This window comes from Ruditapes philippinarum, unplaced genomic scaffold (genome assembly GCF_026571515.1).
Source record: "Ruditapes philippinarum isolate M1 unplaced genomic scaffold, ASM2657151v2 ctg5376_1_1_1_1, whole genome shotgun sequence".
Taxonomy (NCBI): domain Eukaryota; kingdom Metazoa; phylum Mollusca; class Bivalvia; order Venerida; family Veneridae; genus Ruditapes; species Ruditapes philippinarum.
This window is the reverse complement of record NW_026857840.1, coordinates 156,669-181,380: the sequence shown is the minus strand read 5'-3', so window position 1 is coordinate 181,380 and position 24,712 is coordinate 156,669. Positions and strand designations below refer to the sequence as shown.

Genomic DNA, 24,712 nt, shown 5'->3' with positions numbered 1-24,712 from the left:
AAAATATTTTTTATTTGATGTCCTGCTCTAGTTAATCGGCCATTCATCTGTGTCACATTTTGCTTCTGTTGCTTTCTGGCAATAAGTACAGCTAAAGTGATTTAGTATTTTGTATGGAAGTCAAATCAATTCTTTGTTTACATTTTGCTACTGTTTATTCGATTCCAGCACATTAAAGGATATGAAGTATTTTCGTCTCATCAAAACCAGTTAAAGGGACAGAACTTCGACACATGTAGTTTCTTCCCTTATTCTACACTGGCACTGTCCTAGGATAATTTCAGAAACATAAACATACTATAATATCAATTAAGTAACTTAAACAAGATATTTAGAATATTGTCGGTAATACACATAGTATAATATCAAGACATTTTCTACATTCTCCAGGCTAATATCTGAAAAGTCTTTACAGATTTCAGGGGAATAGCAAAACAGTCGAGAGTACGAAAACACTTGTTCGTGTTATTTACTTTTCGCCCCGTCAACGCAAGAAAATGCCAAGAAGCAACACAATAGGGAATTGTGGTACTTTTGGCGTTCTTTCATCGTGCCCTGTAACACCGCACTTTGGGGTCAAACGCACTTTGGGGTCCGACCCCAAAGTGCGTTACGTACTTTGGGGTCCGACCCCAGAGTGCGTTACGCACTTTGGGGTCCAATTTCGACCCCAAAGTGCGTTAAACAGGTACATATGCATTTTTTAACATCATGCAAACGACCGCACTTTGGGGTCATAGAAAATTTATGTTCATTATGTTTTAAATAATATATTGTAGTCAAAGCCAATGGTAAACAAAAATAAGGGTATTAAATAGACACAAAACATGTACCCTGAATTATAGTAGAATCAATAGGGATTTAAATGGTCTTGATTAGTAAAAGAAGAACTTTCACCAAATAAATCACCAAATAAAGAATGTGTATCAATTAATAAGCTTAAAATATTTTATTTTTTTCACAAATTTTCCATTTATTTTAAATGAATGTACACCTTTCATTAACTCCATTGTTTTTAGCTAAATGCACTATTTTCCCGGTTTTTATTTACACATTTTATAGAAATATGATAGTCTTAGCATAGACAAAGGTATAAATTCAGGGAAATCTTAGTAAGACATTTCAATAAAAATGTGCCTGATAATATGTTAAAAGAACCATTTATTTAGCTAAATGTGACATATAAGAAACTTGACTAGGTGTAGATGCGGCTTTAAGTAGTAGTCCGTACAGGCAGTACTAAAAATATCAACTATTTAAGCAGTCGCAAATTAAGAGCGGAGCTTCAGAATTTTGTAAAATTCTTACTGGGGGTATAGAGGGGATTGTGGGGTATCGATCCCCCGAGGATTAAAAATAACGTTTTAAAGACCCATTATGCTTTTATTTGTTTTTCTTAAAAGCTTTTTATTTTGATGTTCTTCTATATTATCCAAAAAAAACACATTGGCCAATTACCTGAACCATCTTTTTCATCTGTTGCTTTTTGGCAATGATGAGTACAGTTATATAGAATTAGTATTTTATATGGAAGTCAAATACTACAGTGTTTTGACTACTTTTATGACAAATAATTTCACATCTACTGCTACTTTATTCAGGTAACAAGCATCTTACATTTCTCTTATACCATTATTTTAACATTATAAAATTCTTGTTTGCTCTTTCTAAAGAAGTATGTAAGATTTCCCATTAAAAAGCCTCTGACGAACGGTTGTTACGGAGCTTACAAAAAATGCTTCTGTTCGTTGATAAGCTTAATAATGTATTTGTAAAAATCACTATTTCTAGTTCGATCGAAAAACTTGATGTTTCACCAGAACATTGCAACAGAGTATATTTATAGTTCTTTGGAAAAAAAATATTAACTGCATTTTATTTCATTCCCAACATATTTAAAATGGGGCTCAATATGGCTCCAAAAGTTATCAAGTAAATGAATCACAGAACGGGACATTTTTCGCAGCATCTTTTAATTCTAGGAATACACAATTTCTGTACTAGAGTATTTTGAACGGTGGCATAATAGTAATTTTTGCATTTTTTTTGATACTTTTGTTTTGTTTTTCGTACATATTTTTTGTTTGTTTGTCGTACATATTTTTGTTAGTTTTGAATACATACTCTTTTTTAGTTTTGCATACATATTCATTTTTAGTTTGCATACATATTTTATTTTAGTTTTGCATACATATTCTTTTTAGTTTGTATACATATTTTATTTTAGTTTTGCATACATATTTTATTTTTGTTTTTTGTACATATTTTATTTTTGTTTTTTCTTACATATTTTTACATGACGCCATTTGCAAAGTAGAGGTTTGGATAATTACGCCATTTGTAAACCACCATTTTTAAACACTTCGCCATCAGTAAATTACAGTACCCCATATACAAATACCAACTTTTTCATTTTTGGAGGTATCAAAAAATAACAACACTTTTTAGTATATATAAATATATAGTCCGCGGTAACCCAAAGAAAGGTTCTGCATATGGTCTCGATGTGGTTAACATTTGCTGTCACAAGGTGCCTTAAAATCCTTCATGGGGTTTAGGAGATTAGGAGCGGACAAGAAACCCAAGTCTTTATCCTTTGACCTGTAGGTGTGACCCCCGATCTTGAGCCGGCACACCTGGCATATAAGTTCTGCACATTATCTGGATGTGCAAAAGAATTGACCCAAGTTTCATAAAAATCCTTCAAAGTTTTAAGCATTTTTTCTAAATCAGTGGAATATAAGGACCTATTTAGATCTTTCATTGTGCATTTATAATTGTAATACACCAGTCATTTGTAACCATCTCCCTTGCCCCCGGGGAGTGCGGGTTAAAAAGAATCGTGTTTTGATGTTTGCGCTGTTCCGGGGCACAAGGCAGGAATGTTATTATCTGAGTTTCCCCCGCAGGTCGAAGATTTTACCAATGGTCGGCTTGGTCTAAAGTAAATGCCCCCACCCCCGCTATTCTCAGGGGGTGGGGTAGAGTGGTGCATATTCATGGAATAATAACTGATCACCAATCAACAGCTCTTTCAAAATAGACACTAATATAATAGTATATAATAATAAAAAACAATAATTATATAAAATACATATACTTTAAAAAATGGGTCGAGAAGGGTCGGCCGAAACCAGACTTGCCCGGCCGAAAACGACTGGGCCGATTCCAAAAAAAAGGCCGAAATGTGACCAAACCACTGTGCTAGTTTTATACTCAACTATGGGCTGTTATGAGATGTAAAGGCTGTTTTGATTGGCTAAGATATATACGAAAAAAATCAAAAATAAAATATGTACGAAAAACAAAAATAAAATATGAATGCAAAACAAAAAAAGAATGTATGCAAAACTGAAAAAAATGTGTATGCAAAACTAAAATAAAATATGTATACAAAACTAAAAACAAAACATGCAAATGTCACTTTTATGCCACCGCCATCTTAAACTCCACCTCAAATATTTCAATGTCGCAGATCGAAAATAAGTCAGTATTCAGTATTTAAGCAGAACTCAAGATGACATCTTTAGACCTCTGGAACCCAAAGTGCGTTGATATGTAGCATATCAACGCACTTTGGGGTCAATTTCTCGATTTTGACCCCAAAGTGCGTTTGACCCCAAAGTGCGGTGCGAAGTTTAACGCACTTTGGGGTCGGACCCCAAAGTGCGTTTGACCCCAAAGTGCGGTGTTACAGTGCCCGTTGTTTTTTTTTTTTTTTTTTTTGTTGTTTTTTTTTTTTTTGTTGTTGTTTTATATTTTTCATTTTTTTTTATTTACTTTATTTATTTATTCTTTTTTGGGGGGCGAATATTATCATAAAACCAAAGTGTACGCAGAAAATATTTTGTTGCTGTCGCTGTTGTTTTTCTGCCATGGAAGTGGGAGGAGGTGAAGAAGTTTCAAAAAGGTATGGATATAGATATGTGCAGATCAAACAATAATGAGGGAAAGCAATGTCAATTTCACACAATATTTATAATGTTTTATTGTAAATTACTTACTATTATGTACTTTTATTAAGTCGGTGGAACAACAATTGTAGCAAAAGAGATTATCCTATGACGTTTTGATACTTAAATCCTGTTGGGATACAATTATTTATATTTGGTTCCCACACTTCATTCAGCGGACATGTCTTCACGTATGCGTCTCCATATGCATCGCACTGAATGAACCGGTGCGGGTCCCCTGGGTACGGATAATATTGTACATCGCCACCAGTATAATCTTTTAAACATGGATTTTTGTGTCCATCATAGGTAACTCCATTTGGTCCGAACAAACTTGCTACAATATCCCTGTATAAGCAGGTCTGAACAGCCGCGGAGAAATACTTGTGTTCACCGCAATCAAAAACTGTACCTGTATTAGCAAAATTACCACACTTAATATATTTTCTGTCATCAGAAGGGAATGGCCAAATATATAACCCATGTGATATATGCTCAAAAGTGCAGGGATTATTAAATGGTTTCGGTGTTGTTGGCAATGCCACGTGAACAGTGGTTGGCGCATGCGTAGGATGATATACTGGTTTCGTTGGCGCCTGCAATGTCGTTGTTATTGCAGAAGCGTGAACACAAAGACTCAAGGTATTATCAAATCTCTGGGTCGGCAAGCAATACACGGCTATAAGGTGTCCAGCGTTGCACATGAGATAACGGTCCGTCTTCCCGGGGTATGACGCGGTGAATGAATCTGTCTTCCCGCACACATTTGGAATAAACGGTTCTGAAAGAAATAACTTTCTGAAAAATTTCTGTGTTTACTGTTCCATTGATTAATATATAACCCTATCACTTTGATGCAGTTTATTTATAAACTTACGAAACATTTGAAAGGGCATTGCGATATAATGAGAAAATCAAACATTAAATTGTTTTTTTAATAAAATGCCATTAAGGACCTTGTGAGGATAATCATGTATATATATGCGAGCGTGCCATATTGGTATTCCCTAAATTGATGACGTCAAAGCGGAAAACACCCCCATCACCAAAAGGGTAGCTTAAAATAGATTTCAATTTGTTTTATTTGTCGTGTAAAAGAAAATCAAATACCTGGTGTTCCTTTGATAATGAAAGGGCTGTCAACTATATCCTTTTGGCCACAACGACTCACCAGACCTGCTTCTATACAAACCTTATGATCACCTGTAATATATCAACATCTCTTATATTAGTTATAAAGATTTTGACAGGTTATATAGCCTTATATTAACGGTTGCTTGCATATATAACCCAAGCCGCAAGGCGATTGTTATATTGCAAACAACTGTCTATATTATTAGTTATAAAGATTTTGACAGGTTTTATGGCCATATATTAACGGTTGTTTGGAAATATAACCCGAACTTAGGAGCGTCATTGAAAAATGGTTCTTTTACTCTTTAAACAGTCTTTATTTTGGGTATGTGATGAAAAGAATATTATATTCGTATAGGTTTAATACTGATTTTATTGAACTAGTTGAATAAAATAATCTTATGCTCACCAGAGGCTCACACAATTCGTTCAATAAAACCAGTATTGAACCTACACTCATTTAATATCCTCTATCTTTTGGACAAATACACAGCTTCAAAGATCAAAGATGAAAAAATAATATAGATTTTGTAGCTGTGTATGAGTCCAGTAGAATCAGTATTGAGCTTATCAATGTAAAATGACCTCTTTATTTCACAGCACCACCATTTTTAACATTTTGACATAAGATAAAAGCGCTTAATAGCAAATTAATATACATGTAATTATTAGAGATTGCGCTCCTTCCTGATTAAATAAATTATTGAATAAATAAGTAAGTAAATAACCTGTGTGAATTTGATCTCCTATTGAAATTTTCACTTTGAAGCTTGAATGGCAGTTGTCGTTCCTAAAAGCTAAAATAATCTTGGAACCATCTCTGACGTACACATCAAGAGGAACTTCTGTGGTTACTGATTCGTTAAAGCTATAGATGGCGGAATTAGGAACAAATGCGGTGGAGCCCGAACCAAACACACTTACCGCCCCGTCTTTAGATGTTACCTGAAAAAGTAGTACACTCTTTTAGCGCATTAATCTGAAACAAGAATAAATCGGCCGAAATAAAACTGGTTAATTTCTTAGTTTTCCATGCAGTCATATAGAAATGTTAGCATAGCTTGCATAACAATGCCATAATAATTTCTTGTAGGGTCATTAATCTTGGAAAATGGAACATTGTAAGATGTATGGTTTTCTTAACAAACATGTCGTACTTCGGTAAGTGAACTCAATTTCTAACACCAACAAGAACTATCCTTTACATTTTAATTTAGAATGGCCAATGAGAATCCCATATTCCATTTTGTATTTTTAAAATGACCAATGAAAACTCTTCTTATACTCATTTCTTCCCTGTAAATTTTACAGAAAGTCAAACTGAAAATAGAGCCGTTTTCGGCCGTAAAAAATGAAGAAAAAAACAGGGCGTTCAACCCTTTACTGTTTTAGATATAGAGGGAAATAAAGTATTTTCTATAAATACAGGATTTATTGTCATCGAGTGGTATTAAAATAAATATATCATGAGCGGCGGCAGCCATGAGAGAAATATTAAAATTTTGATACTACAAGCTTAAGATAAATCCTGAATTTATAGGAAAAAAACTTGAATTTTCAGTTTATTATATGCATTTTTGTCTTCTTTTTTTTCTTTTTTTTTACATCATAATTCAAAAGACTCACAAATGACACTTGTGTATTGGCTGAATTAAAAAAAAAAGTAGCCCGGCAAGACAACAGTGAAAATACGGAAATACGTATGTTTCAATGTAGTGAAAAATAAATTCTTACAGTGGAAAATATCAGAAAATGAAAATATGCATTTTATTTCATCAATATTACTTAACATTTCATTTACATGTTTGTATAAGTACAACATAAAAATATATCTACGAGAATATTAACAATACTGGCGTCTTAATTATAACACATTGGTGGTTCATGTAATAAATTGGAAAAAATGAATCCCACAAAATTAATGAAAACGTTGTTATACGATTACAGACAATATACATATACACATACAAAATGCACTTTGAACTGTTCAAAAGGGTTTATAATTCATAATTAGAATACAGGAACTTTGTCTGATAAACTTTTGATACATATTGTTACTTGCTTTTTATTATCATATTACTATTTCAAGTGTGCTGCTTAGGTATGGACAGAAACCTCAAGTATATTCAACTTATTCTTAAGAAACTGATGTTAAGTAAAGCTAAGTAAATATGAGACGCGTCACGACAAAACCAACATAGTGCGTTTGCAACCAGCATGGAGCCAGACCAGCCTGCGCATCCGCGCAGTCTGATCAGGATCCATGCTGTTCGCTTACCAACCCTATTACAAGTAGAGAATCTGAGAGCGAACATCATGGATCCTGATCAGACTGCGCGAATGCGCAGGCTGGTACGGATCCATGCTGGTCGCAATTGCACTATGTTGGTTTTGTTGTGACACAGCTCAATTATATCATTATGTCTAACAACAAGTAATGTATACATACCTGAACTGTTTTTGGTCTGCCTGTTGTTTCCATGACTACAGTGGTGACGTCAGAGGAGCAATTGAATTCGTATAAGCCTGGCTTCAATGCAACAGGTGCTAAAACATGATTTTATTTTAAAGTTATAATTCCTGTTAATGCAAAATATATTCATGCACCAGTCAATTGTATCAAACTTCCGACATTTTCCGTCTCAAGGTTTTCACGGCAAGTGCGGTTGTTAGCGGACCTGAAGATTACCGTCCGCCTATCCTCCACACAGATTTATGCTAAATTCAATGGTTTTGTTTTAGAGCCTTAACAACGGTGCTGGATACTTAGCGGGGATTAAATACCGTCTCACTATTCCCGCAGGGCAGAACTTTTACCGGGGAAACAAGGGTGCATTGTCACAAAAACGCCCGTCACAAAAGTTTTAGGTGGATATGTGGGCGATAAGAAGTGTGACAAGCAAGTAAGTCCCTGCAAATATTTTTGTTTTTATCTGAAATTTTACCTATATATGTGACCATTGCCTCAAACTGGTGAAAACTGGTGCCAAGTTATATTAAAATCCCCAAGTTTTGCTCAGGACAAGCTGTTTTCAAAGAGATCTAAGATGACCTTGAACTTTGACATAAAGACCTGGTTCATGCGCAGTACACTACTTCTCGTGCTGTTGAAAGTTTCTTTAAAGTATTATAAAAGTTCTTCCATGCATGAAGGAGATATGCTCTAGACAAAATCTTGATATTCTATCATCTTTAGTGATCTTGACCTTGCATATATTGCCCTAAATTACATGTGTCACAGCCGCAGTCATGATAATGACCATTTGCGTTAGAATACCCCAATAAAATAACTAAATGGTCCATTTACGCATCTTTATATCTTATCTGAGCTTTGTCCTCTATTTGTGACATTGACCTTTGTCGCAGGGACCTGAATTTAGCGCGACGCTCCGATTGACAGTGGTGAACATTTGTGCCAAATTATATTTAAATCCCTGCCTGTAGGCATGTAGAACAAGCATTTTCCAAATCGGAATTTACATGTAACGTTCAATCTAAAAAAGAGTGGCGCAGTCTTTTCTATATGTATGGCAGATATATACATTGTATTTTATTTTAAACAATTCCTAATATAAACTGTTTGTCAATCGTCATATAAGAGCCAATCTTTAGAAATATATAATCAATTCAGTTGAACTAGGTAATGAACTAATGAGCATAATATCACTTTAATAAGAAATAAAGCCACATCTTACCATTAATTGCAAGACGAGCACCGCTGTGACTATCGGCAGGTAGCTGTGAGAAATTTCCCACTGTTTGTAGATGGCTACACATAGGTTCGCTCACCACTAGAGATAATTCGCGCTAAATATAACAACAAAAATATGAAAATTAAAAATATAAAAAATTGAACAAATACATATAATGTAGAACGATAAAAATTATCACTTTCTATTGCCAGAATTATATTGTTTAATCCGACTGCTACTCTAATCATTAATATTATTGTGATAAGTGAGAGCATACGAGTATATCAAATAACTCTATGACAATAACATCAAAATATAATGAATAAAAAATTGCACGGAAGGGCACCCGAGGACTTCCTCTACCATTGAAGCTGGAAGTCGCCATATGACCTATACTGTGTCAGTGTGACGTAAAAACCGAATAAAAAAGCAACAACAAATATGTATACAATTAATGATGCCAATGTTACGTTTAAGATGTAATAACGTGTAATAATTATAACTTCTTTTTTTCTCTCTTTTTTATTAAATATCTGGAAAACATGACCTATCGGAAGCATAAAAAACAGCAAGATAACATGAAAATTGCTGACTCGGTTTGAGTCTGTACGTGAGGGATAAAGAAATTGTGCAACATCCCTCACGCCCCCTAGCACCGGCTTGAGCAGTTCTCAATTCTCAACAGTTTAAAGTGCTGTTCTCAATGATCCCGAAGGACCAGAAAGATGTAACAACACTGAAGTGAAGTACGGAAAAACTTTTTACGGCTGTGACACCTCACTTAACACCTGCTATGGGATGTTTATAAATATATAGAAAAAAGTGATCTCTCTTGAATTGGCGAAAGAAATGAAAACGGTATTTTAATTATTTCTATTACAATTGCATTACTTTTCTTTGGCTAATATATCCCTACATATTCAAAAAAGTTCATACAGGTTCACATTTTTTTGTTTATTTTTTTTTATTATTTTATTTATAATTTATTAAGAATTTTATAATATAGTGAATTCAAAACAAACTTACTTTATCAATGAGACCACCCACTCCTACAGCAAACACTGTTACGCCATCCGCACGCAGGTTTTTTGCATTTGAGATGGTAGCGACATTATCTGCTGACCTCCCGTCTGTAACCAAGACAACGACCTTGGCAGCATTTGGCCTTGACCCCTGCTGAATAGAAATTAGATCAACGTGAATCTGATTAACACAATGAATACATAAACTGTTCTTCTTTTTCGGAATTATAATAGTCATTATATAACTGTGTAAAATTTATTATGCATGGAGATTTCTTATAATATTGTTAAAATGTTATTTGAAATACTTGTTAGTGTGCCTTATTTGAAATACTAGTTAGCGTGCATTATTTGAATACTGGTTAGTGTGCATCATTTGAAATACTGGTTAGCTTGCATTATTTGAAATATTGGTTAGTGTGCATTATTTGAAAAACTGGTTAGCGTGCATTATTTCAAATAATGGTTAGCGTGCATTATTTCAAATACTGGTTAGTTACCTTAAATATGTAGTCTTGAACATACTGTAGCGCATCGAAAGTGTTTGTTCCCCCAGGTTGGTATGGGATCTTTGATATTGCTGCACGAAGCTGGGAAGCAGACATGCCATTGTCAAGACTAATCGAACTGAACACAACATTGCTGAATGCTACAGCTCCGACATGGGCCTATTTTATCAAAATTCAAATAGTTAATCAAACTTAATATATAAGAAGGTTCTTGATATACAAGAATATCAATAAAATAAACGTTTAATTTTGTTTTGAGTTATCATAGAAATATACTAGACGAGCAGAGATTAAAATGACCATAATAATCATAGTGTGAAGAATAAGAAAGTCAAGACGGTCTCCTGAACATAGCATACTTGGTTCCATTATTCATTGAACACTTAACCTACTGATTTCTTGTAATGGATTTCTCCAGATTTGGATATTTAACAATCTATTCAAAGTTTAAGTGATTTCAATATCAAACTACAACAGCTGAGCTAACAACAGTTTAGAGCCTGGTTACTATGCACGCACGTGCAGGCGGCTTGCAGGGGCCTGTACTGACAGCAAAAGCTAATATGTCTCAGTTCCAACAGGGTAAGGGTTAAATCATCCTGCCTTTTATCTTTTATTTATTTTGTTGTTGTTATGAGATACCATTTTAGATTCAAGTCCACAAATAAATCGTGAATTGCTTTGATTATATTATCTATGATGTTAGTAAAACTAATACTGTACCTTCAGGTGTTTTAATATTTTTAACGATTCCTGGCACAATATTTAATTATTTATCTTATATATATTTCTAGTGCAGGAAGCTAACTTTGACGTATCGCTAACGACAATAGTCAGTTCAATTCAGATTTCTATCAGTTCTAAAAGTAGCAAATGTGTTTTTACCAAGCCACTATCGACGTCAAGTTCGGAGATGAAGTTTTGAACATAGTGTTTAGATTTGTTGAAGTCTGCCTCCGACATGCTAGCACTACTGTCGAGAACAAACACAATATCGAGGTTCTGCTTGAGAAGTGAGTCTTTAATAAAATAAAATAGAGAGCAACATAAGTATGCTATCAAATAATGAATCTTAAAGGGACTCCACTGAGAATTTTTGACATAACGGGAATGGAGATAATTTTTTAGACTAATGCTCCATATAATGTAGGTCTAGACTAATAATTATACAGTGCAAAACTTCTGATCATTAGCTCACTCCATTTTTTTTTCAGAATAAGTATTTTGAATGTGAATAATATTCCAAAATTTAAAAGCGTTGCAACGCTTTTCATTCAAATCGGGCTAAAATTAGCACAAAATACGATTTTCAATTATCTTCATTATCTTTTGCACATTTTAGGCCTTATTATGTTGAAAGAAGACCCTCCAAAGTTGTACAAACTCGAATTTGCAAGTGTTCATGCTGATATTTGTAAGAAATACAAATTTAAAAATCATATTCTAGGCTTTTGGGTCTTATAATGCATAGATATAACATAATGAATATAGGAATATGGTGGTATTAACATATCTGTTTAACGTATAGTATATGACATAGCAGTTCAGTAGCAGTATTTCTGTCGACTACGATATTAAAATATGTGTTACTTTAAATAGTTTTTGCGGAAAAGTATTTTTTATCCTTTTTGTTCGGTATGTTTACTTGATAATCTTATCTGTTCACCGAGCTACAACTTTGATTTTATAATTATAATAAAATATTTGAAAAATTAACAAAATACTTTTCTCTAGGTCTTGTACTGCGGAGATAAAAACATCTAAATCTTTCTTTCCATGGTCCGCCCATAGAGATGCCTGCTGGTTGAGCGTCAATGGGATCCCTCCGGATTTCAAAATGGCCGATAATTGTGCGGCTATGGCGGACAGTAGAGGTTTGCGAAGGTCAGTGTAAGATACCGAGGTCCAGTTTATATAGAGAGCCTTGTCAATATCTTTACGGTATTGGTCCAGTGCTGGGTCTGTTTTGGTAGCATTGAAGTCGGCCTCGTCTATCTGTATGAAATTAATGTTCAAATATAGCTTGCAAATACACTAATGGCGTTAAATCTCCGTATAAATATAACTGTTACATAAACAAATGACATTAAATGGTTTACACAAATATCCTTATGACATTAGATGGTTCGTATTTAAATATAACTGTTACAAAAACTAATGACATTAATTGGTTTACACAAATATCCTTATGACATTAGATGGTTGATATTTAAATATAACTGTAACATAAACTAATGACATTATATGGTTTATACAAATACCCTAATGACATTGGATAGTTCGTATTTAAATATAACTGTTACATAAACTAATGACATTAAATGGTTTACACAAATATCCTTATGACATTAGATGGTTCTTATTGAAATATAACTGTAACATAAACTAATGACATTAAATGGTTTACACAAATATCCTAATGACATTAGATTGTTGGTATTTTAATATAACTGTTACAAAAACTAATGACATTAAATGGTTTGCACAAATATTACTGTAAAATATCCTAGTGACATTAGAAGGTTCGTTTAAATATAACTGTTAAAAACCTAATGACATTAGAAAGTTCGTATAACTGTTATAAATCTAATGACATTCAATGGTTTGCACAAATATTACTGTAAAATAGCCTAATGGCATATGAAGGTTCGGATAAATATAACTGTTTAATAAACTAATGACATTAGAAAGTTCGTATAACTGTTATACAATCTAATGACATTCAATGGTTTGCACAAATATTACTGTAAAATAGCCTAATGGCATAAGTAAATAACCTAATGACATTAGAAAGTTCGTATAACTGATATACAATCTTATGACATTCAATGGTTTGCACAAATATTGCTATAAAATAGCCTAATGGCATAAGAAAGTTCGGTTAAATATAACTGTTAAATAACCTAATGACATTAGAAAGTTCGATAAATATAACTGTTGCACAATATAATTTCATTAACTGGTTTGCACAAATATTACTGTAAAATTTCCTGATGGCAATAGAATATTCGTAAAAATATAACCAGTTGTTATAATGAACACTAACGACAGGTTTGGAGAGACATTTATGTAAACTATCCTGACATTAGATAATTTGTACAAATATAACTGTTAAAATATCCTTCAAAAAATGTAAGATAAACTGCAAAATTAGGTATAATAGGTGATACATAAAGGTGGGTGTACCTTAACAGTAATACTCGAAAATATTTCGGGTATTTTTTGTCATAGCGGTATTACTCGGATAATTTTATGATTATTTAATGCCAGTGAATAAAACCACGGTCCCTCGTCCGAGCGACGAGATAGTGGGAATTCTTACGTTTGCATTTTCAATTATGAATGAATTGGCAGCATGAGTTTATTTATAAATTAAGGTATATGGTCGAGTAAATTCATTAGGAGGAAACATCAATTTGCAGACTGAATAAAATGGCTGAAAGATAGATCCATTAAAGGGACATCACTGAAGTTTTTGACATCTAGAAATAATTTCTCGAGATGAATAGTGCATTTGATGTAGGCCAAGACCAAAAACGTGCGTGCAAAATAACAGATCATTAACTCAGTCCTTTTTTTTCAAGACTGATTATACTAATTGTGAAAATGACCAAACACTGAAAATCGTTCCATCGTCTTTTACTTAAATGTGGCTAAAATAGCACGAATATATGATTTTAAAACTGTTTCCGAGTATATTTCTTAATCATATTTTGCGTATCTTTCAAGATCTGTGTTAGAAATTCAAATGTTCTGTTTTTCAGTTTTTTTTTAACCTCAGTGGAGTTCATTTGAGCCGCGTCACGACAAAACCAACATAGTGCGTTTGCGACCAGCATGGATCACGACCAGCCTGCGCATCCGCGCAGTCTGATCAGGATCCATGCTGTTCGCTTACCAACCCTATTACAAGTAGCAAAAATGATAGCTAACAACATGGATCCATGCTGGTCGCAAACGCATTATGTTGGTTTTGTCGTGACGCGGCTCATTTAAATTGCTCGTAGATATTCTGTTTTTAATTTAGATGATAAACTGCCATAAACTGTACTTACTTTCCAAATACCACCTTTATAGTTGATTTTGTATGTAAACGGGTCTGTACCGTCTTTCGTGTCGGTATAAGCCATTCGCCGTAAATATAGCATGTCGTCTGGGAAAAATATACATGATCTGTGTAGGATACTTATAACAGCCTCCACCACTTCCGTACCATAACTCTCGTCTGTACGTGTTAAGTCCACGCGCTGGCAAGTTCCAATTGTAAGACACACATAAATTAAAAATAATGATTTTAAAATCATGTCGTCTGCTTTCTAATACCAGCTGAGAAGTGTGGAGTATTGTGCGGGTATCTCCGTTGACATGGAAGTATTTATATATCTTAAAGTGATTGCGTGAGCGGTAAGATTAATTCGAATTTAAAATTGTCATTAAGAAGATGTTAGGTGTAAACATGCATCCGTTGTGATGCATTTTTGATACTGTCATGATCTTATTTCCTTGTATATTAATTTTTTTGTCCTTGCGTCAATAGATAAACTGCAAACAAACCACTGTTTCAACTGTAAATTGTTTAAAGCAGTGGCATCGCTTGGTAACAGTTAAATCATAGATACATTTGTGACTCAACATTAAAATAGAACATTTGTGAAATACCCTTGTCGCTTAAAAACGAGACATTTCAAGTTCATGCATCAGGAGATATTGCTTAAATGTTTAACTTTTATCAAGGAAAAAGTGCACGTGCAGTGTGAAAAAAATTTAGCGTTTAGAGTTCAAAATGTAATTGTAATTATATATTCTTAAGGTGCAAGGCATCTGTTTGAAGTTTTGGTAATTTTTTAACAAAGGCAAATAAGGAAACTTTAAACTAGCACAGAGAATTTTCTTAAACTTGACTAAAGAGATTAGTGATCGGGACAAATTGATGAAAAAGAATTAGGGGCTAGCATTTTAACTTGTTTTAGTTACCTTGCACCAAAAGTAAGTTTTAAATCTTTAAGGTCACTTTCGTGAGCACATTTTTCAAAATCAAGCATACTGAAAATTTATTTATTACATGTATTAATATTTTTTAACTTCATCTGCAGTCATTATAGAAAGGTTAAAATAATTCAATCTTAATCACACTTGCATTTTGATGTGATGCATTGAGTAAACAGGGTTTTTATTTCTTCTTTTCCTTCCAAAAAGGACATAACTCGAAGAAAATTGGTATCATTTCACATACTAGTAAAAAGGGTCTCACAATTTAGCACCATATGTGAATTTCCGCAGTATTTCAAAGTTATTCATCGGCCAGTTACCTTAACCATCTTTACCTATATGTTCCCTTTTGGCAATAAAGTACAGTTACACTGTTTTAGTATTCTGTACAGAAGTCAAAATACAACTTTGTTTATATTTTGCAACTTCTATGACAAATAATTTTACATTTAGCGCCACTTTCTTCAATTAACAAACGCCTAACATGCTTTAATATAATCATTTTTTTAAACATTATAAAATCCATGTCTGCCCTTTCTATAAAAGGAAATTTTATTTCGATTCTAAGGCATATTGTGTCTTAAATAAGCCTTTGTTTGGCATATCTCATACAAATCAAATTAAACAAGGCAATATCAGCAAATTGTAAGTGACTGTCAGCCTATTATGTTCGGTAGCTTTACTTCAGTGCACGTTTTTGTTTGCTGGTTCCAGTGCCCGGTAGTGCACGTTCTTGCATAAGCATTACCATGTGAATCACAGAATATATATTTCCCTATGTCACCGGGGTAGGGAAAGTACACGTGGTCTGAATGTTCGTGAATGCACGGGTTACTTATACCAGCGATCCCTGTCATTCCAATAGCTGTGTTGTTGCGTACATCCTTGAACACACACGCTGACGTATCATCGTTCCAAATCCGTCCAAGGGAACATGTAGATCGCAAAGCAATTCCGAAATGAGTGCACGTCACGTATACGGACTGGTTCCCGCATGGATCATTATGATACATGTCGCTGTTAAATAGTCCTTTATTTGCGCATGGATTGCTATAAGTGCAGCCGGAACCCATCTGACGGCATGGCAAATTTTCTATTGGACACAGGCCTACGAAAATAGTGTCATGCTGGTCGCACATGATGAATTTATGGGCGTCGACCGGATGAGGGTAGAATTCTAAGGAACTATTTGCTGGGTCGCATAGGTCCAATAGATTTTCACCTTATTCAAAAATATAACAAATTATTATTAAATAAAATCATTGTAAATGTATGCATCAAACATGAAGTCACTAGGATATAAACATACTACAATGTAGCGTGTACAGTTGGTTTTGGTTTTTGTTGTTTGTTTGGGTTTTTTTGTTGTTGTTTTTGGTGTTGTTGTTGGTGGTGTTGGTGGTGACGTTTGTTTTTTTTTGTTTTTTTTTGGGGGGGGGGGGTTATTTGTTTGTTGTTATTGTTGTTGTTTTTGTTGTTGTTTTAGGTTTTTTTAAGTTATTTTAAAAATAAAGGCGAAAAGATTTTTTTTCACTGAGTTTGAATTTAAAAAAATAAAGCAATGCTCAAACAGAGGTCTTATTGTTGTCACAGCATGGTGATTGGTAAAACGAAAACCAACTTGGTCATTCGGGGCTATATAAATCTTGTTGCTTTTGATAAAAACAGGATCAGTTTTTTCATGCGAGATATTATCCATACGCATTTAATATAGAAACATTAAAATAGTTTTACACAATGCAAAGGTATTGCTGATGTGTTGAACAAATATACCATTAACTATGCAAAGATATTGCTGATGTGTTAAACAAATATAGCATTAACCATACCAAGGTATTGCTGATGTATTAAACAATGGAAATAAGGAAAATAAGGACCAACATTTAAGTAATTTACCTACCAGGTAACAGGATAACATCATGTGATGTAAAACCCATCTCTAAGTCATTACATGGGCTTACAGTATCTGCAACAATGCAAACACCAATCCTACCTTTAAATAAGAAAAAAAATTAATTTGCGATAAATAAATAATACATGTATTTCAAAATAAATTTATTTTTAAAAAGCTCTGAAACGTGACTGTAGGCTGATTTTGAAAGATTAAGAAATGTGTCCCTATAGAACCCGAGTACCCCAACATTCTTCTGTTTTGTCAGTCTTCGGACGGACAGCGACATAGCAGGACTACGTGAGAGATACACAAGGCCAAATCTATATGCCCCACCCCCAAATTGGGACGTGGCATAAAAGACGTACGTATAGGATATACTATTTTATAAGTTTTAAACAGAGCTGGAAAAGTCATATTGAACGTGTTGCCTTCCATGCTAAGGGATTTATATGAGTCCAAATACATCCCATTTTGTTTAATAATCTATTTATTCTATACCCAAAGTATTTCAAGGAAAGCGCCAAAAGCTTTCAATTTCAAATTTATAGATATTATTTAGATACTCATGTGATTCTTTTTGCTTTATTCCATATCTGAGTACAAACACCGATCTTCTGTAATCTAGACAGATAGCTTCCTCACATGAAAGAATCCAAAGGCCATGGCGGGGTTCGAACCCAAGGCGGTGAGGGAAAAGTTGTGTACAGTCGCTCGACGGTAAACCTTGTCGGTACATAGAAGAAGTCGTTAACACATAATGTACTGGATCGTGCAGTGTTCAATTGAATAAATTCATTTGAGAATCAACGACTGGATGTTAATAATGAGTAATAAATAGTAAGGTGTGTAATAAATACCCTCGAACAAATCCTTCCCTTGTTTCACATGGACAGTAAAAGAACCAGTGCATGTATTGTTCGCTGATTGTTGAGAGACGTTGATGAAGATAGGGTCAGTTCCTCGGACATATAGCACGCCCGTGCTTGTATCTGGTGTACCAGAATTTAGTTTGACATCGTGCGCTGACTGGCTCGGGTTCATATATTCCTTTGCCCCGTAAAGAGTAACCTTACCACCTTGTGAGGAAACCTGACACAATTATATCGTACGCTGTTAGTCATGTAACATTAAATAACCCCCTATAGTCCAGGCTAGGTGATGGAAATTATTAAGAAGTGCTCTTAAGATATTGAAACTTCGGTTGTAAACCACGCCTTTAGAAAATTGCAATAAGGTTATCTCTTGTCCCCTGTAGTCTTGTTTAGGGGATGGAAATAACTAGGAAGTGCTCTTTAGATATTAAACGTTTGGTTGTAAAACGTATCTTTAAAAAGTTCAATAAGATAATCACTTGTGACTTTATGTAATTAACATGCTTTGATATATTTTCAGTTTAAACATACATGCATTTGATTAAAGCTCATGCAAAACAATTCCTTGCAACTTGTATTTATCACGTTTGACCAACCAATACTGGTGTCATATGAAGAATCATGGTCGTGACCCGAATATGGCTGGGACCAATGATCCCTGTGTTTAGAGGTAGATATCTTAACCACAAGGCCGCCGCTTCCCTTATTTTTCGAACAGAACAATCAAACGTAGTTGATGCATGTATGCCTGGACGTAAAATTATTTGAAAATGTACAATTGTAATAAAAAAGGTAATCAATTCAATTATCGCTACCTATATGCAATAGGTAATTGACATACATGTATGTAAAAAGGGACAAGAGCGAGTGGTCAAAGATAATAATTTATACCCACCATTACACTAACAGAATTAGTCGTGTCTGGTAATTTTGCTACTATAGATCTATTACACGGATACGTATAGTTACCAGCTTTAAGTAGCACAGGCACTGTAATGAGATAAAAACGAAAATACGCTGTAATGAGATAAAATACATGTACTGTAATGAGATAAAAGTACATACACTGTAATTAGATAAAAGTACAGGTACTGCTATGAGATAAAAGTAAAGGAGCTGAAATGAGATAAAAGTACAGGTATGTAATGAGATAAAAAATACATGTACTGTAATGAGATAAAAGTAAAGGAGCTGAAATGAGATAAAGGTACAGGCACTGTAATGAGATAAAAATACATGTACTGTAATGACATGAAAATACAGTTACCGTTTTGAGATAAAAGTACAGGTACTGTAATGAGATAAAAGTACAGTACTGTAATGAGATAAAAGTACAGGTACTGTAATGAGATAAAAGTACAGGTATTGTAATGAGATAAAAATACAGGTACTGTAATGAAATAAAAATACAGGTACTGTAATGAGATAAAACGAAAATGCGCTGTAATGAGATAAGAATATATGTACTTTAATTAGATAAAATTAGAGACACTGTAATGAGATAAAACGAAAATGCGATTTTATGATATAACAAATACATGTACTGTATTGCGATTAAAGTACATGAGTTATAATTAGATAAAAATACAGAAATTAAATATCTTAGCAATTTAACTAGAAAATTAAAGAACTGTCCTGTACAATTTATTTTAGAACTATCCTTTACATAGAGGATATTAAATGAGTGTAGTTTAATATTAAATTTATTGAACGAGTTGAATAAAAACATATTAGGCGAGCCTCTTACCACTACATACATCTCGCACTAATCTGTCAATACTGTCGTTTAATTTATGTATTTTATCAACTTGAATGGTGTTACGACAGGATGGTACCGACGCTATGTAACTGAATCTGTTGTTGAAAGTATTTGTTATATTTTCATTAACTGCTACCACGATAAGTGAAATACCTGTAAAAATGAAGCATTAGTAAATAATGTGTTTTATTATATACTTTTAAATGAAATATTGAGAAACATTGATGAAATAAAACGCGTATTTTCATTTCCCGTATTTTCAGTGTAAAAGAAAAGTATTTTTCACTGCGGTGAAACTTATTTTCCGAATTTTTACTTGAATGTGTCTTGCCAGACTACTTTCTTCAAAATTCAGCCAATACACAAAATTTAAGCAGAAATCTTTCAAATTGTAATGTCCAAAAAATGTATATAATAAACAGAAAATTCCAGTTTTTTTTCTATAAAAACAGGATTTATTTTCATCTTGTGGTATGAAAATTATCATATTTCACTTGTGTCTATCGCTCGATGAAATTAAAGCCTGTATTTATATCTTTAAAAAAAAACTTGAATATTCTCTATATACATGTATTATCCAACTTCGTTACTGAAATGCTGAGAGAGAAAAAATTTCCTCTATATATTAATTCATAATTTTGTGAACAGTTTTTGCTTATTCGTTTGCGATTTAAATTCTCATCATTATGCATTGTTAAGAATTATTAATAACGGAATAAAGAGGTTTTATATGGACGTGTAATAATTAATTATTAATCTTGTGGCTTAATTCCGGGTCTTTCAGGATCATCTCTCATACTTAGTGTGTTAACTTCATATATTCAAACTTATAGTATGATAGTTCAAACCCACCTTCACCCTCTAATTTTTTGGCTTCTTGTTTAGCTGATTCTAACTTAGAAATTCCATCTGTCAATAGAACGGCGACACGTGCTGAGCCACCTCGAGCGCCGTGTGCCGTTGTGAACATATTTTCACGTGCATACTTTATTGAATCCGCCGCAGTGGTAGGTCCAGCTGTGTACCTTAAAATCTAAAAAAAAATTTAAAAAAATTGAACACGATAATAAATTATTAATCTTATGGCTATGTGGTCTGTTAAACAACATAATGAAATAAATTGCAATAGGGAACAATGTTCTTGTTTTGTTTAAAGGAACATTATGCCTCAGAAACAATTGCAAGTAAATACTTACTTTTTTAGAAAGGGCAAACATGAATTTTATTACATTTATAAATAATGGTCTTAGAGCATGTGAGATGCTTATTAATTCAAGAAAGTAGCAGAGTAAGTAGAATTGTATGGCATAATAGTAGCAAAATGTAAACAAAGTGGTATTTGACTACAATACAATATACTAAATCACTGTAATTGCACTAATTGCCAGAAAATAACAGAAGCAAAACATGGGTCAGATAACTGGTCATTCAATATCTTTCTTTTTTTTTAAACTATAAAAGTACACCAAAAATAAAAAGCATTTCATCAATAAAAATAAAACCATTTCTGAGGCATATTGTGTCTTTTAAAGTAACTTAATGAATACGCTCACATATTCAACGCATAGTACTTTTGGCCTGCTGAAACCGGAAGTGCTTAGACATTGCCACCAGTATAGACCCAGGAAAGCCCGCTTATCCCTGTAGGCTGATTCGGTTCTACACACGCAGCTCAAATGTTGTAGTTTTTTATTTTGATATTTAAATCCTCTAAAAGCGAGCTTTACGGTAACACGAGTACCTGCTAAAAGTGATGGTTTTAAAGCTTTCGTCCGAAGTTCTGAATTGACACATCGCAACTTTTCGAATTACAAGATAACGATAAAAAGCGAGGAATTCTGACTGAAAACGGACGCGTAGACTGGTCACTCGCGCACTTCTATGGGAACCATAATATGGGACAGGGAACCAGAATGAACGGAAGCTGTGTATAAAATACCGAATGACAGTTTTTATTAAAACGGAAAATGTAAAATGAAAAGTGAACGCTTATTTTATACTATTTCACGGTAAAAGGGAATCGAACTCGCTTTGAGGCTTTGCCTTTTTCATATTATTCACTTGTACAGTTCAAAGCAGCCCAAATCGATGTTAGTGCTAGGTCTTCACAACTCGCCATTTCTTTTTCAGTTATCTAGGGCATAAATGTGAAACGCTTAAGTCCTATCGTAATATCATAATTCATTTTGTTACTATAAATACATACCTTTAATGCATTAAAAAGAGTGAATCCTGGTCTTGAACTGTTCAAATACCACCCGGCTATTGGTTGCCCTTTCTTGGTTACTATAGCAACCCTCGTGTTATCATTTTGTACCGGAAGTTTAGTTATCAATGCCTGAAGGTAAGAAATCACGTGCACAAGATCCGGGGTTGAGAGGTTATGAAAGTCAAGGACAATAGCAACATCAATTATCTTCTCTGGGTCGCAGTCTGAAATGATTTACCTCAAATTGTAAAATATTAATTATCGCATTAAATGAAACTTTTCTTTGGGAAAACTGATTTTCTTGTAAATTGACAGTAGCGATGTATTTAGACTTTATAAACATAACGATAATATAAATAGACATGTATAATACTTCAGAGTCTATTTATCTTATATAAAATAGAGGCTACAGTATTATACGCATAATCACATGTAATTGTTCTTCGAAATAAGCGGAAACGTTGGTAAATAACAATAAAAATTCGCGTGTTTTTTTATTGTTTTTTTTTTCTATCCTAAATTCTTGGAAGTAAGAAAAGAAAGAACTGAAACCTATGGATGCACGCATTGATAAATCGAGAAAATGCTTGAAAATGTATATAAAAAGGTCTATATCAAAATATACATAAAATGGTCTATCACATTAATGTTGAAGAAATCATATACATAGTTTTACCTGCACGAATACTTTGCGACTTTGAAAAGAAATCAAACGCCTGGTTGCCGTCACGAAGGATACCCCATATTGACGCCTGCACCTCAATGCTATCTGGAATACTACGTACATTTTTGGACAGCAACAATAGAGACGCTGCAAGGCCAGAATATATCGGTTTCCGGAGGTCGTGCCACGTGACATTTGTCCAATCAATGTTGAGATTGTTCTTAATTGCTCGGTAACTTTCGTATAATTTCGGATCATTCTTTGTCTTATCAAATAAATCTTGTCCAATCTGAAATAAAACAAATGATTTGTTCTGTTTCTTTAGTAAAAGAACGCGCAGACTCCAAATTGTAATCGAAAAGGTCAACAAGTTCTTGTGGCTAGCTCTATAAATTTATAGTTATTGGTTTATCAGATATGCAAGCGAACAGCATGGATCCTGATCAGACTGCGTGGTAGCTCAGGCTGGTCTGGATCCATGCTGGTCGCAAACGCATTACGTTTGTTTTGTAATGACGCGGCTCATATGGTTCATGAAGTGAAATTGTGTGAAAAATGTAAATGGTTATTATTGTAATACATACAATAATACATATTATTCAAGAAAAACTTAAACACAGCCTCAGTAGAACGACCCTCTGTATATCAAAAGCCTATCTATCTACAACAACAGTATCATTTTTCACAAAGACCTGCAGAAAGTAACTATTTTCTTTGCAAAAAGTAAAACCTTCGTAGAACACCACCTCGCAACAACGGCCAAAATATTTGTTTCCCAAAGGATAATGCTCTACAGATTTTTTTTCCTGTAAAGAATAAAGTTTTACAGAGTTTTATCTTACATTCCATATTCCTCCGTTATACCCCTGTCTGTATGTTTGTCCGTCTGTTCCATATGTCGTTTCAATGTTTGCCATCCGTATTAGAAAGAAATCATTGTCAAGAAGACACGTTTGTCCAATCAAATCGACTGTTTGTTGAACTACCTATTTATGCAAACATAAATGAATAACTGCGAGATAATAAATGAAGAATTCTTTTAATATTATAATTTTATAATTTTTTGATGTTGTTGTAGGTTCTTTGGGGGGAGTTGCGTTGGATAGGGATAGGACGTGTAAAAACCTACTGTAATGTTACTTTTTTGCAGAATGAAAATTATATGGATATGTTTACAAACAGCTGTTACACGCCCTACTTGTTTTAAAAAACATGCCAAAATGTACGGAAATTGATACGAAAATAAAAAGTTTATTTCCCAGAACCAAGTTATTTAAGATATTCTAGTATTGTGCTATAAGATTAGATATAAAAACAAACAAATTTGGAACGACTAATTGCAAGAAATATGGAGTGCTGTTCTGTTTTAAGGTTATTGTTGTTGTTGTATTTTTTTTTTTTTTTTTTTTAGCACCTCGATTATTGATTTAAAAACAACAACAACAACATATTTGTTTTTCAGCAAAGACAACACTATAGTTCGGAAGGTAAGTACTTGATTTCTTAACAAAAAAAATTAAGTCTAGTGATAATTAGTCTCACCTCAAGTCCTTTTGCACCATCTTTAAACACATCCTCACTAAACGCTGCAACTCTTTGATAAAGTATTATCAAAACAAATCCTCTGATTATTTCCTTTGGTCCTTTCATGTCCAATGAAACACCTATATATATCTACTCATATATATGTCCTATACAGACTTTTTCTCTCTGAGATTGCCAATGTCTTTAGTTGACCTTTGATATACTTATCTTTAAGTTATGCATGTATCTTGGGAAAATGTCAAGTCGATATAAAAGTATGTATGTCAAAAGTGAGATAATGTTTATATCTGTTCATGTCCGGTAGTTGTATCAGTAGATTTTAGATTTCAGTTGAATTTCAAGAATTCAATATAAAGATGATATGCCATTTTAATTTACTATGTCATGTTATCAATATAACCAGTGTACTAGTAGTGAAACGGAAATTTTCACTTTATAATTGTATATAGTTTCACATGGAGTGATATAAC

General features: G+C 33.5%; 2 protein-coding genes across 3 annotated transcripts; both read right to left on the bottom strand.

Moving 5' to 3' along the window:
- Window positions 1–3,970: 3,970 nt before the first annotated feature.
- On the bottom strand, window positions 3,971–14,674 carry LOC132751201 (uncharacterized). 2 transcript variants are annotated; one of them, XM_060741340.1, is made up of 10 exons: window positions 14,366–14,674; window positions 12,035–12,305; window positions 11,196–11,329; window positions 10,302–10,469; window positions 9,806–9,955; window positions 8,783–8,894; window positions 7,537–7,634; window positions 5,816–6,032; window positions 5,064–5,156; window positions 3,971–4,734 (listed from the first exon to the last, which is right to left on the bottom strand). In XM_060741340.1, exons 1-10 carry the CDS (start codon window positions 14,612–14,614, stop codon window positions 4,055–4,057), a joined length of 2,172 nt encoding a protein of 723 aa, XP_060597323.1. In that variant the 5' UTR covers window positions 14,615–14,674; the 3' UTR covers window positions 3,971–4,054. The 2 variants fall into 2 exon arrangements, with proteins under 2 accessions (XP_060597323.1, XP_060597324.1); XM_060741341.1 differs by having other exon boundaries at window positions 9,806–9,952.
- Window positions 14,675–15,826: 1,152 nt separating this feature from the next.
- On the bottom strand, window positions 15,827–24,441 carry LOC132751200 (uncharacterized). The gene is made up of 10 exons (XM_060741339.1): window positions 24,240–24,441; window positions 23,540–23,683; window positions 22,710–22,986; window positions 22,031–22,257; window positions 20,677–20,857; window positions 19,813–19,977; window positions 18,961–19,055; window positions 18,051–18,282; window positions 17,200–17,292; window positions 15,827–16,521 (listed from the first exon to the last, which is right to left on the bottom strand). The coding sequence occupies exons 1-10, from the start codon at window positions 24,345–24,347 to the stop codon at window positions 15,956–15,958; spliced, it is 2,088 nt and encodes a 695-aa protein (XP_060597322.1). The 5' UTR covers window positions 24,348–24,441; the 3' UTR covers window positions 15,827–15,955.
- Window positions 24,442–24,712: the final 271 nt, after the last annotated feature.

Excerpts from the sequence above, each read along its gene's own strand:
- LOC132751201 (XM_060741340.1), bottom strand. The coding sequence starts at position 14,614 with ATGATTTTAAAATCATTATTTTTAATTTATGTGTGTCTTACAATTGGA. Across the intron at positions 9,956-10,301 it reads TTCAAGACTACATATTTAAG|CAGGGGTCAAGGCCAAATGC; the intron begins GTAACTAACCAG and ends ATTTCTATTCAG. Across the intron at positions 5,157-5,815 it reads AGGAGATCAAATTCACACAG|GTGATCATAAGGTTTGTATA; the intron begins GTTATTTACTTA and ends GATATATTACAG.
- LOC132751200 (XM_060741339.1), bottom strand. The coding sequence starts at position 24,347 with ATGAAAGGACCAAAGGAAATAATCAGAGGATTTGTTTTGATAATACTT. Across the intron at positions 19,978-20,676 it reads CAAAAAATTAGAGGGTGAAG|GTATTTCACTTATCGTGGTA; the intron begins GTGGGTTTGAAC and ends TCATTTTTACAG. Across the intron at positions 18,283-18,960 it reads CTAATTCTGTTAGTGTAATG|GTTTCCTCACAAGGTGGTAA; the intron begins GTGGGTATAAAT and ends TAATTGTGTCAG.